This window comes from Centruroides vittatus, unplaced genomic scaffold, assembly GCF_030686945.1.
Source record: "Centruroides vittatus isolate TY-2023 unplaced genomic scaffold, ASM3068694v2 contig_290, whole genome shotgun sequence".
In the NCBI taxonomy this organism is placed as follows: Eukaryota; Metazoa; Arthropoda; class Arachnida; order Scorpiones; family Buthidae; genus Centruroides; species Centruroides vittatus.
The window spans coordinates 2678549-2696817 of NW_027121846.1; the positions used below are offsets into that span (position 1 = coordinate 2678549).

The 18269-nt window shown below is 29.7% G+C and overlaps 1 protein-coding gene across 2 annotated transcripts in view; it reads left to right on the forward strand.

Moving 5' to 3' along the window:
- Window positions 1–319: 319 nt before the first annotated feature.
- Window positions 320–18269, forward strand: part of LOC136972416 (ecdysteroid-phosphate phosphatase-like) — a 36663-nt gene continuing 18713 nt past the window's right edge. For both annotated transcript variants that reach the window (XM_067267015.1, XM_067267013.1), the window contains exons 1-3: window positions 320–457; window positions 8267–8389; window positions 16218–16310. In XM_067267015.1, the coding sequence (XP_067123116.1) occupies window positions 361–457; window positions 8267–8389; window positions 16218–16310 (313 nt within the window). In that variant the 5' untranslated portion in view covers window positions 320–360. The remainder of the gene's footprint in view (window positions 458–8266; window positions 8390–16217; window positions 16311–18269) is intronic.

An 18269-nucleotide genomic window follows, 5' to 3' on the forward strand; every position in this document is an offset into this window, starting at 1 on the left:
CGTAATCTGAAAAATATTTTTAAAAAATTTGATTATTTCACAATTAAGTATTTAGCGTTGATGTAACTAAAATATTATTTTAAAAGCCGCGTAGAATTTTAATACTTAAAAATCATAATTTTTATGTTTTAATATGGTATTTCGCATTTGTAGAATTAATAAATATTATTATCTTAAAATATTTAAGATCATAATTTAACCTTTTATATTAATATTTGTATGAAAAATGTTTCCGACCAGCTATGACCTTGAAAGTTCGTCTGCTCAATCTGGAATAAGCCTTAAATGCAGATTCGATTTGTCACTTTGCAGTCCCGATTAAAACATTTCAGACGTCAATTTTTTTATGAAAGAGAGAATATGGAGCATAAAGGACGACGTTTATTTATCGTTAGACACGCCGAAAGAGTCGATTTTACCTTTGGCGATTGGATCTCTTTTTGTTTTGACAAATCAGGTAAGTTATAGCCCCTAGACCCAGTCTTGGGTCTAGAGGGAGCTATTCTATCATTTCTCTTTGGTGTTCGCTTTCACTTTCGCTAAATTCATATATTATTTATGAAATAATGATCTATTCTTTATGAGACGGGTGTATTATTCGGTCAAAATTATAAGAACTGTATCAAATATATATATATATATATATTTGCACAATAAGATTTTGGAAATAAAATTGGCTTCAAATCAAAAAAAGGATGATTTGTATTGTTAAATATATTATTATTTTATTCCCTCATATTTAATTAAATAAATAAAAAGAAATCAACATAAATATGCTTTATGCAAACTGCTTTAAAGGAAAAGAAATTCTAAATATAATTTCACACTTGGAAGAGGAGATATTGGCTGCATTCGGCAGATTCGACAGTTCTGGAGCTGTTGAGTATTTTTCTGCCAAATGCCCTCTACGGTAGCACTCTTTCGGAGCAGTGTTTTGACTTCACATTTGGTAGCATCTTTCGTTTACGCTACCTATTGCTACCTGAAACTGATCGATGAGGCTTTTTGTTCCAGCGCAATGTCACTCGTCGTTTGGCAGATTTGTGTTGCTACGTAACAGCTACTGATTTGCTCAGTTACAACCGTCGAGTCTGCTGAACACGGCCATTGAATCCGTAGTTGAAGACAAAATCAACAATACACAGGATTCTAACAGGCTAAACTTGAAAACACACAAATAGAACTGAAAGTATCAAAGGAATACAACAACAGATTAAACTCAATACTAACAATACTGCTCAATAAAAATTATGCATTTAAAGCAATAAATACATATGTCATTTCAGTATTTACATTCATTTGGAGTATAGATTGGAAATGCAGAACTAGAACAATTTTAAAGAAAAACGTACATAGACAGCATTAAAAAAACATAATAAACACCATCTTAAATCCCCAAAGAACAGTTGATTTTTACTTATAAAGAGGAAAGATGATGCCTTGCACAGATAATAAATATTTAAAAAAATGTTTAACATGAGCAAAAACATTAGCTCTATTATTTTGTATGCTGGTTTTTTGTTTTGGATGCTGTTGTTATCAATATAATAAATCTTCTATAGATGCTATGAGAATATTTCTAAAAATAAAGCAAGAAACATTACAATTATGCAAAATTGTAGCTCTTGCAGACAAAAACAATACACCATTAAACCTACACATTTATCGAATATAACTCGGAACATAAAAGAAGTGGACACCACCAAGCAGTCTTGGATCTAGAGGGATCTTCACTGTAAACATCCTAATGATTTTAGCTAAAATCATATTGACGAAACTGTATTAAACTGATGGTTGGCTTTGGTATATCTGTTTGGAGAGATGGAAAGGTTCATAATTGCCAAACAAGATCCATGTCATAAATACTAAAAACTACAGAAAGCACATCTTAAAAGACTTGTAGATGGTACTTGTAAGAATTGCCCACTCCATCCAACATATCATATTGGTTCCAATGTTAATCCGTCTCTGTAATCCAAACAAACACTTTTGGTAGATGTATCTCACAGCAATTTCTGGTTGGAGTACATTATACTAACACGAAATGCACATATAGTTCAATTGTAAATAAAAACTAGTTTTGCTAACCAGAAATTGCTGTGAGATACGTCTACCAAAAGTTTGTTTGGATTACAGAGATGGATTAACATTGGAATCTACTATACTGCAAGTCGATTATATATTATCATATTTGTATTTATCTCTATATGTAGGAACATTAATCCAATCCAATGTTATCCTTTTTTTTATTTACCATCATTATTTTGTTGATTTATCACAAATATGTTTCAAGAATCCTGTTTACTTTTTCAGTGTGGTTCCTAAGTGCATTATTTATTTATTATTTAATATATTTCATAAACAATTTTTAAAATATAACAATAATCTAGATACAATAAAAAATTTTTTCAATAGCAGTAATTTACAAATAATAGCAGCTGATAAATCAAAACAATTAATAATAATAGAAAATGATTAGGTATTGAAGAAAAAACTAGAACTAACAGAAGAAAAGATATATAGTATAAAGAACTAACTATAGAACCTACAAATAATATATAAAAATTAAAAAAGAAAATTAATAAATCAAGTAAGCTAAACTGATGGATAATAACCAGAAAAATTTTATTTTAAAACTAAATGATTTCATAAAACCAATAGAAATAGATAAGACCTAGATAAGTCATAGATTTCAAAAAATCCATGTTATATAGTTTAAAAACCATTTTTAAAACAACTGAATTAATATGATAATTTTAATTACTCATAAAAATAGTGATCAATTAATAGAACAAATAAGTAAAATAGAAATAAACAAATCATGTAGACTAGCAAGTTTTGATATTAAAAACATGTACCCATACATTACCTGGAATTTCATAGAGCCAAAATTAATCAAGTTAAAAATGCCAGTTTGGATGATAGATTTAATTCATTTTGCATATATTAGTAATTACTTTAGAACAAAAGATCAATAATATACACAAAAAGAAGGAATTAGTATGGGTAACATAATACGATCAAAAATAGCATAACCTATGATGATAAATATAGATACTAAAATTGACAATATAAAAGGTATAACATTTTAGGCAAGATACATTGATGATATGATGATAATTTATTATTATTATTATGTTGGGTTTAATGACTTATACTTGGTTCACACCAGTTGCTGTGTACTATGCCAAACCAGAGCAACCAAAACAACACAAAAATTAAATAGGTGTGTCATGTATTCAGGAATTTCCTAACAATATGACATGTATTCAATGTAGTGGCCTTCAGTAGTGTGATGTATGTGTTTCTATTCAAGTGCAATGTTCCCAGGCTTTTGTATAGTGTGTGGTATGACGCTTGTAGAGAACAACAGATACAATAAAAGCACCCTATCTATCCTCCACAGATGCCTTATTTCCTGGGCAAGTTCTGTGTACTTGCTAATTTTTTCAGTGCATGTGTTTTGTACATTGTGAGTGTTTGGAATGGATATGTCTATAATGTATGTGATCTTATCCTGTTTGTCAAATGAGTGTGATGTCTGGTCTGTTGTGGAAAATTGTTTTACCTATGATTATGGATGGCTCTGTCATAGTACATTTTGTGCATGTTGTTTTCCAATACTGTCTGTAGAATGTATTTGTAGTATGGTTTGTGGATGTCTAATAATTTGTATTTGTTTGCAAGTTCTTGGCATATTATATTTGCTACTTGATTATGCCTATATAAATAATCTGTCTGTGCCAAGAGCTTGCAACCAGAAGTGCAGAAGTGATGTGTTGTATAGTTTCTGGCATGATGTGACATTTTCTTCATGTGTCATTTGTGAGTGTTGTATCTTTGAGTATGTGTTTTCCGTAGTTTTTAGTATTTATGACCTGATCCTGTATGGCAATCATGAATCCTTCCGTCACTCCAAACAGGCATCCCCAGCTGTTTGACGCAGTTTTGTCAACAAAATCCTAAGCCAGGTTGTAGGGTGCCATGGAGTGCCTTTTGAACCCATGATTGCTTGATGGTGTCTATGTTTTTTATATGTTGTATTGTGTCCATATGATGTGAGTGTAAATTTAATAGTGTGTTATTTGAGTCTGCTAGAGTTACTGCTTTATATAGCTGTGATGTTTCTTGTTTTTTGTAGAGAAACTCTCGCAGTTTCTATATTTGTTTGTAGTGAAGGTTTACTATGTCAGTCAGGCCACGTCTGCCATATTTACATGGAAGGGTTAATCTTTCTATGGCTGATTTAGAATGATGTTGATTCTTTCTGAAATTATAGTACATTGACACAGTAGGAAGCAAAGTATCATTGCCAACTGTGCTGCTGTGTTGTAATTTTTAAAATGAATAACAGAGGTTTTTTAGATATTCAACAGAACTTTTGCTAAACTAATGTTTTTGAGCCATTTTTAACATGTAATTTTTATCTTTACATTACTAAGCCCTTTTTTAAAATTACTTTTTTGATGTATTCATGTCATTGTTTTATTTATTTTTTTACACTTTTTCTTTTGATATATTTTATATTTAGTCATTAGAGCACAGGTGTTTTATTTATTATTACCTTTTTTTTTAAACTAATTTTTTTAATTTGGCTATACTACCAAGCTACATTCTATATGTTTTATTTCTCTTCACTTTTCTACCCTACTATGGTAGTTCGGAAGGAAATATTTGCGAGTCCACGAGTAACGGTTACAATTAACGACACGAAGAGAAAAATTACACAATGAATACTCCTTTTATTTCTTCCGAATGTGGTTCTTTTAATACATGGATCCCAACTCGATATAGTTACTTCTATAACTTTACAGAGGGGAAGGCAGGTCACTTCCTGTGACTTCGCATATATACAACGTGTGCGTAACACAAATGAACATGAAGATAAAAAGGGAGACTTAATAACTAATTTACAACTAACCTTGTAACTATTTTAGAACTAACAAGGAAAAGGAATGGATAGACTAAGTAGAGAAAAGGCAGATAGGAAGTACCCGGGACCAAGTCGTGTAGTTAACTTTCTTGATGATTTTTACGCTCACACAAATCGTAGTAGTCTCGCTCTACTTCTCCAGTAGCTCTATGCCTAGATTCTTCGGCTCTCTCAATGCCTTAGAGATCTTCGTAGCCTCCTTTCCTCTCTGGTCTTGGTAGGTTCTCTCTCAATTTGTAGTCGCCTTTTTTTCTCAGTCTGGAGCACTACTTACTACGTCTATATCCTCCAATGTCCAGTCAGAAAAGTGTCTCCTTTCTTTTTCCTACGCTGCCTTGGGCCTATACTTTCTTTGTCCATATCCCTTAATTTCGGGGAAGTCTTAATCTCCTCCTTTGTTCGACACTTGGTTCTTGGAAAGGGCAACCCTCCCCCTCGAGCGGTAACGGTTCACGTATGAGTTGCTTTGAGACGATGGGAAGGACATATGAAAGTAGGAATGAGAGAAGAAAATAGAAACGAAATACAGAACTTATGAACTATATATATATAACTAAAATATGGCTGACGACCACACTACAATCATACTTTCTTTTATTATGCTACAGTCTGTATATATATTAACTATAAGCTTATAAAATACTTATAAATTCTTTTGTAATAGAAGTTTGATAAAGAAGTTTCTTTAGAGAAGGAGTTTCTTTCCTAATCCAATAGTGAGAAAAAATAGTGTTTGTCTTTTAATGCCTATAGGGAGAAAGAGCAAAAAGATGGGAAAAAAGTGTTATATTGTTTTCATCTAGAATTTATAAAGTGTAGATCTCATAATAAGCATTTTGTTCAGATATAATAATTTCAGCTGCTGATCTAGCATGTCAATCACGATCTATATAGCTAGGAAAAGTGCCAGAAGCTAGTGAGCTAGTGAATCAACTAAGAACAAGAGAATTGAAATATAGTTTTATTAAATAGCTGGAAGAGAGAAAGTATAATATAGATGAAGACTTTTAGCAGCTGGCATTCAGAAAGAGACTTAAGAAATAAATAAATGAAATTAAACACAGATGAGTAAATTTATCTATTACCTATAAAAGAAAAAGATAATGAGAAGATTGAAAGGAAAATAAGTTTGTACAAATAAAGTTTTTCATAATATTTATATTCTACGCTGTATAAAATATTTTTAATATATTTCAAATTTATCAAGTATATTGATAACTACTAACAGTTTAATTCTAAATAAATATGGATTAAATATAACACAAAAATTTTTAAAGTGTATAGATAATAACATTAAGTTTAAGCCATTTTTATACTAGTATTTCTTTCTCATAAATTGAAGATGCCAAATTATTTACCTTTAAATATTTTGATAATAAAACAGTGTAAAAAAAATCAATTGATTGCATGAATTATCTTTTCTTAGATAATTTTGTGGTTGATTGCCATATTTTGTTTTTGTATATGTATATATTTCTTCTTTACTCCTCTTTCTTTTGTGACTCATTTTGTTTTCTTTTTCTTTTTTTTTTTTTTTTTTTTTTTTTTGAATTCTCTCTTACTATACACCACTTTCATGGACTGTCCTTTTTCCCCTGGGGAGAAAAAATCTGATGAACTGGCAAGGAGGCAACTAGGTGGAATAATGGGAAATTTGAAAGGCAAGGACTTTTACACATGAGCTGAATTAGAAAGCCACAAGTACTGAGAGAAAGAGTAGACCTAATGGTCCTCTTGGGGAGGTGAATTAACGTCCAAAGTGTTAGAGATAGGGATATTAAATTTTTTTCCTTTGTGTTTCCTCATAAAGTCCAGATCAGAGGAGGGCAATCTTTTTTGTATGTGTTCCAAATGTTACACACTAAAAGTTTCTTCCAGCACATAAGCCAGGATTCACTTTAAAAAATAAATATCCAACATATTTTTATAAATTTTTATGTTTCATAAAGAATTTATCTGGTTATATATATATATATATATATATGTCAGTCATGGTATAGAACTATAAGCAGCTAACTAAATTTTGTAGTTTTTCAACCATAGAGTATTCTTATTATATTCAACACTTTATATTCTGTTGTAGTCACCACTGAATTTAGACCAGGCTGCAGTTAACATGCCATCCAATGGATAGATTTTTTAAAAAGTAGCTTTGATTCAGTGCATGAATGTTTTACATAATTTAAAACAAATATACAGTAATTAATCTTTATTTTTGCTAAATATCAACTTGATATCTTGCAAGTTAAATAAAATTGAGCCAGTCAAGCTTGAATCGCAGGCATCATGTTCAATGAATGAATCAAATCCTAATGAATCAAAGCTACTATTTTTTAAACCTATCTATTGGATAGCATGTTAACTGTGGCCTGGTCTAAGTTCAGTGATGACTACTGTATTTGTGACCATAAGCAGTTATGTAAGATTCCAAATGATTATGTAAAATAGCAAACTTTTGGTTGGTCCAATTTTCAAATCCCATTTTCTGATGGTTCCCAGTTATCTGTTTGTAGTTCGCTATCCATGTGGATTTTGTTAGACTTGGCGCTTATCGGAAAGATTGGTAAAAAGGCAGTTGGACTAGCGTAACCGGTTATGTAACAAAAGAACAAAGAATGCACAAAGATTACACACAGTCTTAACTCACGGAAGGTCAGCGCTGGAAAGGGGAGAGTGAAATGAGGTCACTTTCCCCGAGGGGTCAACAACGCCACCAACTTTTTATTACGTCAGAACGTCTACAAAACATTGCGATCGTTGATTCCAACAGATTTACATACAATAGAATCTTATTTTAATGGGCTTGAACCCAAACTCTTGCAATGCTATAAGTAACCAAGTATGGTTATATCTAAATTAATAAGTTCGGGTTCTGGAAGATCAGACGAAGATCTGGATAGTGTAACTGGCAACACTACTGTATGGTAAACAGCAGTTGTGGGTTCAAGTCCTGCTTCAGGCAAATTGTTTTCTTACAGAACCTTCTAAATTAATTATTAAAATATTAATTTAATTATAATTATTAAATTTAGCAACAGATGGTGCCTAATTCCTGTCCTAGTGCCAAATCACTTAGCATTTAATTAATAATAGTGATAGTAATATAGCCTGATATAATTCAGCAATCATTTGGCTTTGTTATTACTTAATACAACATTTGAATATTTTAAATTGGTTTTTCCAAAGCAAAATGAATTTAAAGTTAACATAACATAATGATTATGTTGTAACAAATAATAAACAAAAATATTTTTTAATCCAATATTATTTTGACTTTTAATTATTTTTCAGTATTACACTTAATAATATATTGCATCTTTTTAATTATTTTAGGTAATTATAAAAGAACAAATTTAAATATGCCAGAATCTGTTCCACATAGAATTGGTGGACCAAGAGATTTTTTTAAAGATTGTCCTCTTACAAAAATTGGTTTATATCAAGCTACTCTAACAGGTATTTTTGAATTATAACTATCATATAAGAATAAAAATTATTGAAATACTTATAATTCTTAACATATTAATCTTTATAACAGGGGTCCTGTTATAAAGATTAATATGTTAAGAACCTTTTTGTTTTTCTGGGCCACATTGGAAGAAGTCATGGAGTTTTGGGACACAAGTATATTATATATACTTGTGGCCCAATCCTGAAATATACAAGTATATTTGAGGATTAACATGTCTAGATTATAGTAATAAGTATTAAAACTTTATCACGAGTAAGAATATTTAAATAAAAAGTCTACAGAAACTCAGTTTTTACTTAAAAATAGATAAATTCATTTATTATAAAGGAGACAAATATTTGTTTTATTTGGGTATCTAATTTATAAAAACGACAAAACACCATTTCAAAGTGCATTTTTATTCAACTAATATATTTATAAATAATATGTAGCCCAAAAAGTAGCCAATGCGTCAAACTAAAAAAAGGATAGACAAATTATGGCGAAAAGTAGCCAAATCTTGCAACACTGGAAGGAATTCTAAATAAAACTGGAGTTGGGACTCAAAGGATTATAGACCAAATACGGAGAAAGGAGAGAAAAAACAAAGGATAAAGAAGTCAGGAAGGTTGGAAAATTAAGGGTCAATATTTGCATAACAGAAGGTTTATTTAACCTTTCTCACTGCTTTTTATCTTCAGGCCTTTCTCTCCTTTCCTCAAATTTGGGTCTATAATCCTTTGAGTCACAACTCCAGCTTTATTAAGTATTCCTTCCTCATTCATACATTTCTAAGTATTTGAAAATATTTCCTTTCCACTCAAAAATAAAATATGTATAAAGTTTTATGGCTTTGTGAAACTTCTTTTTTGAGTTTATACTGTTCAAATAAATAAATATAAAAAAAAATTAAAATTTTCTCGGTTTTGTTTACACATTTATTGGGTTGCATTGAAACTTGCCTTGGGTCACATGTGGCTCACAAGCTGCGGGTTGGACACCCCTACTTTATAACTTTATATTAATTACATTTTGCTTAGTTATTTTTAATAACTTGTAGTTTTGTACTAAGATATTCTGCAAAAAATATTCTGCTGACAAAGTTCATTGGAAGACTATTCCTCTAACTTTAAAAAAGTTACTTTGTTCTGTCTACAATAACATATATTATTTTGTTATATTTATTACTGTATAATATAATATAATTAAAAAAAGTAAAATTGAAGTAACTTGAATTTCAATATTGAAAATATATATACTGTTACAATTTCAAAACCTTTAACAAAAACTTGTGTGGATTACTTTAACTGTGAAGCAAATTATTTAACTGTTAAGCAAGAGAAAACATGAACTTTGAATACAAGTAATGTGAAGTGCTGTTACAAAACAACAGTATTACAAATATTTTTTAACACAATACATGCAAAAACTTTGCAAACTTGTAAATTACAAGCAGCAGTATAGGGACCAAGAAAGTATTTCATACTTTACTTTTTCCCTTCTTTGCAGCTTTAACAAAGCAGTGTCTTACTTGTTTCTCACATTTGCTCTAATAAGAAAAACTTCTTCAACCTTTTGTGGCTTCAGTCGGATAAATAGAGTACAGTACTAGCAATCTTTCAATACTAGCTGTACTGAAAAGTTGTTTGCTTCTACACTTATTGAAGGAGCAGACAAATATTTTCTTGTTGTTTGGCTTAAAAAAAGACTGGGAATTGATGTTGACTTTTAAATCATCAATTTTCTGGATCTTCAGAATGTACTAATGACAGTTCTTTTCAATAAATCTAAATTTCCTAATCAACAATTCTGAGTCCAATGCATTCCTATAAGCTGGAACTAGAAGTTCTAGGGACTTGAATTAGCATGGACAGGCAGATATCATTAACACTGTCTTTTGACATCATTTTCTGTACAGAACTTGATTGCAAAGCTTTGCATTTTCAGATTTAATGAAATATCAGTTTTTGAAATGTGGATCTATTGCAGTTGCATAAATAGCTAGTTCATTTTTTCTCTAAATGTTTAAAATGATTAGTAAGTACTTTCTGCAATACTATTTGTATCGTAATAATACCAGAGACATCCATATTTTCTTGCTTCAAATACTTAGTCCAGCATAAAAACACATGGAATAATCTCTGAAAATTCAGAAGTTTCCATCCTTATTTTCTGAGTGATTTCTTTGAATAGTTGCATAAGTTTCATGAGCTTTCCAACAATTATCTGCTGATTACATGTGAGAGTGTTTCTTGCAAGCTGTTCAATAGCAAAAATACAAATAATTTCTGTTCTACAGGGTGGGTAGAAAGTAACTGGGCATTGAGAAATTGCTATAATTTCTATATTTCTAAAGCAAAAATGATGAAAATTATTTGAAGTGTCATATTAAATGGAAATATAGATGCATAACTTAAAATTCAATACAGGCACCAGCATCATCCATCAACTTCCTCAAATGACTTGAAGATGGAATTCATAAACTTCTGCAAGAAGTCATGTGGTATGTTGATGATGACATCCCAAATCCATACCTCCAATTCTTTTAGTGTTTGAGGTTTTGTTTGGTAAGCCTCATCCTTTGCCCAATCTCAAAGGAAAAGTCGCAGGGCATGATCCAGAAGTCTGGACTTCTGGATCATGGATGGCCACTTCTCTCTGAATCTGTGGTCATTAGCTTTGAATGACAATTCATGATTGTTTCCAGACAGATTGTGGCATGATGCTCATTTACTGTATGCCACCATCTTTGCATAGCAACTACTGATTTCCACACCTTATAGCATGCAGAAATGCTTGCTTCTGAACAGACAAGCAGTCAGCCATTTTTTTTTTTGCCACTGTGCATGCAGCTGTCTTGGTCACTGCCCACATCTCCAATATAAGAATTATAAAATTCCATTGATTGATGTACAGTACATGCATACACAAAAATTTTATTATGATGCATTATCATTACAAAAATTGTAGTGATTTCTCAATGTCTAGTTACTTTCCACCTACACTATAGAATGCAATCTAGCATGTGAAAACAACTTGATTTAGGGTGTGTCCTGGCACATTTATTTCTTTTTGAGGTACCCATACTCAAAGCTGAATAATGGAAATGACCAATAATACAACAACATACTGTTAGTGTGTTCCTAACACTTTATTGAGAAAAAAAATCGAATCTTTTAAAACCGACTAAAAATTATATGATAAACATGGTGAATGTTCCACATGAGATAAGAGCTTACTGGAACTTAACATTTTTTTTGCATCATCTGTTAAAATTGAAGTTTGTTGGGAAGTGTCAATTTTTTATTCATATAATATTTTATTCTACTTTTTGCTTATTCTAGCAGCAGTACCCTCTCCTTCAAAATGACTGATTTCCGAGATACGTGAACAATGGTTCAATCTATTGAATATTGAAACTACTGTAAAGCTTTGGTTAGTAATTGCTGTCCATATGTCACTGGTGAAACTGAGATAATCAACTTTCAGTAATTTCTTACCAATGCCTCCCCCCTCTCAAACTAGCTCAAGTACAGCATTTTCCTGAAAATACTTCCAACTCAGAATGTTATATCTTGGTTCTAGTTTTTTCATCCAGCTCTTAAAACCATCATTTTCAACTAGTGGTAAGCCTGAACATCTATTGCAATCAATTCAGTAATGCAATCTGATATTTATTTAGCACATGTATGATCAGCAAGAAAGGTTGTTTTTATCTTGAGGAATTCTTTCAACAAGAACTAGCTTGATGACCTGATGAGCACATAGCTGCTCAATAAGATAGTCATATTGTATTGTTTCTTCATATTCTTCTGCATGATTATTTGTCAGAAGATTTTTCATGCTTGTAGTATTAAAGATTTTATGAGTAGAACCACCCTGTGATACTTGTTCAGCATAGCTGACATTCAGGAAATATTAAATAATCAAACTTTTTCAACTTTAAAAAAGTTTCCAAATAATACACATTTTTCAGAAATTCTTGAATTTTATATTTATACACAACTAATCACTATTTTCTACTAATGCTAAATGAATTATTCACAAACTCATAACTGCTAGGAAAGTATCACTTTCATTTGAAAGAGAGGGAAAAGAAAAAAACACTAAAATAATAAAAAATTAATGAAGGTGTACACCACAAATATTAAGTAGAATGTGAAAAGTTTTTAAATTGGATGCTAAAACACACAAAGATATGAAAAAAACAGTAATTAAATTTGTTAATAATAATAATAATAATAATAATAATAATAATAATAATAACTCTCCCGTGGTCACCACCTGGTCATGGTGGGAGAGTCCAGTAATTTTACTGATCCATAGGGCAATACAGCTATGCCAGCAATACCAGGCTGGAGCACAGGCTGGTAGGGACACCCATGCCAATAAGGTCTATGGGGAGAAATGAAGCTAAGAGTGACCACACCCCTATTCTGTGGAGATATTTATCATGGTAGTAACCAGATCTAAGTATGATACCGGCTTGGACGTTGCTTTTTCTCCCTGTAGGCATTAAAAGACAAACACTATTTTTTCTCACTATTGGATTAGAAAAGAAACTCCTTCTCTAAAGAAACTTCTTCATCAAACTTCTATTACAAAAGAATTTATAAGTATTTTATAAGCTTATAGTTAATATATATACAGATTGTAGCATAATGAAGGAAAGTATGATTGTAGAAAAGAACAGTGAGGAGAAATAAAACATATAGAATGTAGCTTGGTAGTATAGCCAAATTAAAAAAATTAGTTTAAAAAAAAAGGTAATAATAAATAAAACACCTGTGCTCTAATGACTAAATATAAAATATATCAAAAGAAAAAGTGTAAAAAAATAAATAAAACAATGACATGAATACATCAAAAAAGTAATTTTAAAAAAGGGCTTAGTAATGTAAAGATAAAAATTACATGTTAAAAATGGCTCAAAAACATTAGTTTAGCAAAAGTTCTGTTGAATATCTAAAAAACCTCTGTTATTCATTTTAAAAATTACAACACAGCAGCACAGTTGGCAATGATACTTTGCTTCCTACTGTGTCAATGTACTATAATTTCAGAAAGAATCAACATCATTCTAAATCAGCCATAGAAAGATTAACCCTTCCATGTAAATATGGCAGACGTGGCCTGACTGACATAGTAAACCTTCACTACAAACAAATATAGAAACTGCGAGAGTTTCTCTACAAAAAACAAGAAACATCACAGCTATATAAAGCAGTAACTCTAGCAGACTCAAATAACACACTATTAAATTTACACTCACATCATATGGACACAACACAACATATAAAAAACATAGACACCATCAAGCAATCATGGGTTCAAAAGGCACTCCATGGCACCCTACAACCTGGCTTAGGATTTTGTTGACAAAACTGCGTCAAACAGCTGGGGATGCCTGTTTGGAGTGACGGAAGGATTCATGATTGCCATACAGGATCAGGTCATAAATACTAAAAACTACGGAAAACACATACTCAAAGATACAACACTCACAAATGACACATGAAGAAAATGTCACATCATGCCAGAAACTATACAACACATCACTTCTGCACTTCTGATTGCAAGCTCTTGGCACAGACAGATTATTTACATAGGCATAATCAAGTAGCAAATATAATATGCCAAGAACTTGCAAACAAATACAAATTATTAGACATCCACAAACCATACTACAAATACATTCTACAGACAGTATTGGAAAACAACATGCACAAAATGTACTATGACAGAGCCATCCATAATCATAGGTAAAACAATTTTCCACAACAGACCAGACATCACACTCATTTGACAAACAGGATAAGATCACATACATTATAGACATATCCATTCCAAACACTCACAATGTACAAAACACATGCACTGAAAAAATTAGCAAGTACACAGAACTCGCCCAGGAAATAAGGCATCTGTGGAGGATAGATAGGGTGCTTTTATTGTATCTGTTGTTCACTTCTCTACAAGCGTCATACCACACACTACACAAAAGCCTGGGAACATTGCACTTGAATAGAAACACATACATCACACTACAGAAGGCCACTATTTTGAATTCATATCATATAGGAATTTCCTGAATACAGACACACACACACACACACACACACACACACTGACTAATTTTTATCTTGTTTTGGTTACTATGTCTTGACTCTGGTCCGGCATTTACACAGCCATCAATGTCAACCGAGTATAACTCACAAATCCCAACATAATAATAATACTAATAATAATTTGTTTGCAGGATTTCATATAAGTTGGAAGCACACATTTTTTAAAGCAGAAAAATTGGAAGAAGCTTATTATTGTTAATTAATAAAAAAAATTGATATCGTTGATCTTATCTATTGATACAAAATGTTAAATTTATACAGGATCCATCCAAAATGTTTGTTCATTATATAAAAGTAATATCTTTAAAAGTTATTTGATATTGTCCTGTTTTTATAGTGACAGTGATATATCTGTTAATTTGATAAAATTTAATTAAATTATTGCTGATTTAAACTTTAATTTTGATATTATACAGTCAGAGACTTTAATTCCAGAATTGGAATTATATTGGATTCTGTTAATAGCATACAAAATGAACTTTATATTAATCATAAATGTTCTAAAAATAAAACTGTTAATCAAAGACAAAGAACTGTATTACCTACAGTAAAAACAATCTATATTTATTCTCAATAGTTGTTGTCTATCAAACATTCCAGCAGTTTTTAAATTTAATATTTGTCATTACTGACAAATATTACAATTTATTAAATTTACAAAAATATAAAATTGAAAAATACTATTATTCTTAAACTGATGAGAAGAAGGAAAAATCATTATGATTCCCAAAAGACAGAGTAAAAAACACAGAAGAAAAACTGTTAATCAACACTTTAATAACTTACAATGCAAGGTTTCAAGATTTGCATAGAATAAAAATAATAATTTCAAGATATTTGTTCTAACTCTTAATTGAACTGGCTTTGACAGATTAGTTTTTTTCGTATTAAATGTCACTTATAAATAAGTAATTTTAATTTTAAAAAAATAACATAATTGGGTTTTAAGATTGAATTCAAACTGGAATTGTTTTGAATATTTATGAATTGGATTCTGAATCAATTTTTTTAAAATTTCCAAATATTTTGTGTCTTCATATATTAATTTTCATTTGACGACAATTATTTCTAAGGTTTCATTTCATTTTCATAAATATTTTGTTCTAAAAGTAAATTCTGAAATGATTTATACAGTAAATCTGATAAAGAGCATATTGGGCTGCAATTTGAAAAAATTGTAGACTTATAAATTCCCACTGTTGTCTATCTGTCATTTTCATGATTAAGGTCTTGAGAATGGAGTTAGATAGATGGAAGTTGAGACCAAATATGGAAAGCATAGGGGCAGAAGGCCCTGATTAACTATATATGAACTTCTGATTTGCAATGGAAGTCACATTATTTCAATTCAAAAATTTTCCCTTAAGGAGTTGGATGGATGACTGGAATGACTCTATTTCTAACAGGAAAGTATGATGTACAAAACAATACACTACCAATGTGAGGTGGAGAGCATATATTTGAAATTAAGTAAATTAAAAATATAATTAAAAGTTGAAACCTGGTATTTGGACAATGTCACAATAAATAATTGCTCATTTTAATTAAAATAGTTAATTCTTTAGCTTAATACTGTTAATAGAAAATATTTTTTAAACTTATCATTTACTCATAGATACTATTCATGATATTAATGTTTTGTTTTAACAATATTAATATATTTTGATATATAAAACTAAAAATGACGAATGAACTTTTATTTCAGGGGAAGCTATGAAAAAGTCTGGTGTTGTTTTTAGTCATGTTTATTGTTCACCATCTCTCAGATGTATTGAAACTTGCACAGCTATATTGAAAGGTGAAGTTGAAGATAATATTTTTATAAAGTGTAAAAGTATTAATAAAATAATTAAAGATATTCCTATCAACAGCAATAATCCAAACTTATAACAAAAACAAAAATTTTTTAAAATTAACATTACTTTTTTTTCAAGTAACTTTACATAGTCTTCATATTTATATTTGATGTTTTATAAGTTATATTTGAAAATTTTATTCAATTAATTTTGAGAATAAAACTTTAAAACTAGAAAAAACATTGACAGAAATATTCAAAATAATTTTTCTGTTAATGTTTTATCATCTTCTCAGATTACATAGAACATATGAATAATTAAGCAATAGAATTAACTTTCATTTTATTTTTTAATGAGAAAAATGATCGATAGTTTTAAAGCTATAAATATTTAAATACAAGTATCATTAAAAATTTAACTTTTTATTTAAAAGTTACTCAAAAATTATAACATCACATATAAATATATTATTTCAAATTATTAAATTCATCCAGTTATTTAAAATACAGTAGAGTGTCGTTTATCCGAATCAATTGCGGACTGGGGTTGTTCGAATAACTTATTTTTTGGATAACTGATTATGTACAAAAAAATATATTAACCTATCTCATGTTGAAATTTTTCTCTGTTGCATGTCACTTTGCATTGAATTTTCATCGATTTTAAGCCTAACGAAAATTTTTATAATATTGTGGATATTGTATCTAAAATATCACAAAGCACTCAGCAAAATATATATATTCATACACTTAACACCTTATTCTTGCCGAGAAAATATAAATTTAAATTTATTTAAAACAAACAAACGTTTTCAGCCTGATTCACAGGCCATCTTCAGGTTTAGAATATGGCCTGTGAATCAGGCTGAAAACGTTTGTTTGTTTTAAATAAATTTAAATTTATATTTTCTCGGCAAGAATAAGGTGTTAAGTGTATGAATGGATATTGTATCTATTAAAAATTATTTCTTTATTTTGTACAAACAAAATAAAAATATTGAAAAATATAAAAACAAAAAAAAATTATACTTTAGAAGTTAATCTAGTATCAAAAATATTCAATTCAGCATGACACAGTCTGACTGGAAAGCTTTTGGTTAACTGATGTTTCGGTTGATTGGTTAACAGATAAACGACGCTGTACTGTATTTATTATACATGGACTCTATATATATATTATAATTATATGCTATACAATTTCAATTATTCAAATTTTCCTTTTTACATATTTTTACATACAATAAATGAAGTTCTTTTATAGTTAATAAAAGAGATTTTATCCATAATTATATTATTTCACTTTTTACTGCAGTTTCCAAATCAGTAAAAAATACTAGATAATCAAAATTTTAAAATGTTATATTAATTTAAAATCTAAAGCAATCTAAAATGATTAGTTTTGATGTTTAAAACCTGTGATTACTTGCATGGTTTATAGTCAGAATAATAGTTTTATAAAATATAGTATATAATATAATTATGTTTTTTGTTTTTATTTTTAATATATAATGCTATTATTCAGTTCTTTGTATCTAACTGTAGATACAAAGAACTGAACAATATTTGTTTTGAATCTTTTTATATAGAAATATTGATAATAGAATATTTTTAGGTATTCTTGAAACCATGTTTTCTTATATGTTGAGCATCAAACACAAGACCATGTTATTTATTAAACACTTGGCACTTTTCCACTTCTATTAGTCGACTAATAGAAGTGGAAAAGTGCCAAGTGTTTAATAAATAACATGGTCTTGTGTTTGATGCTCAATAGAATATTTTTATTTTGAAAATATGGAGATTAACAATTGAGTATTCTAATTAATCATCTTAAATAATGCTGTAAATATATTCATTCTAAATAATAAACTTCCTGAAGCCCAATACATTGATACTCAACCAAATGATCACTGTAATTAATTATTTAATATCTAATCATTAATAATAGCAAATTTATAGCCT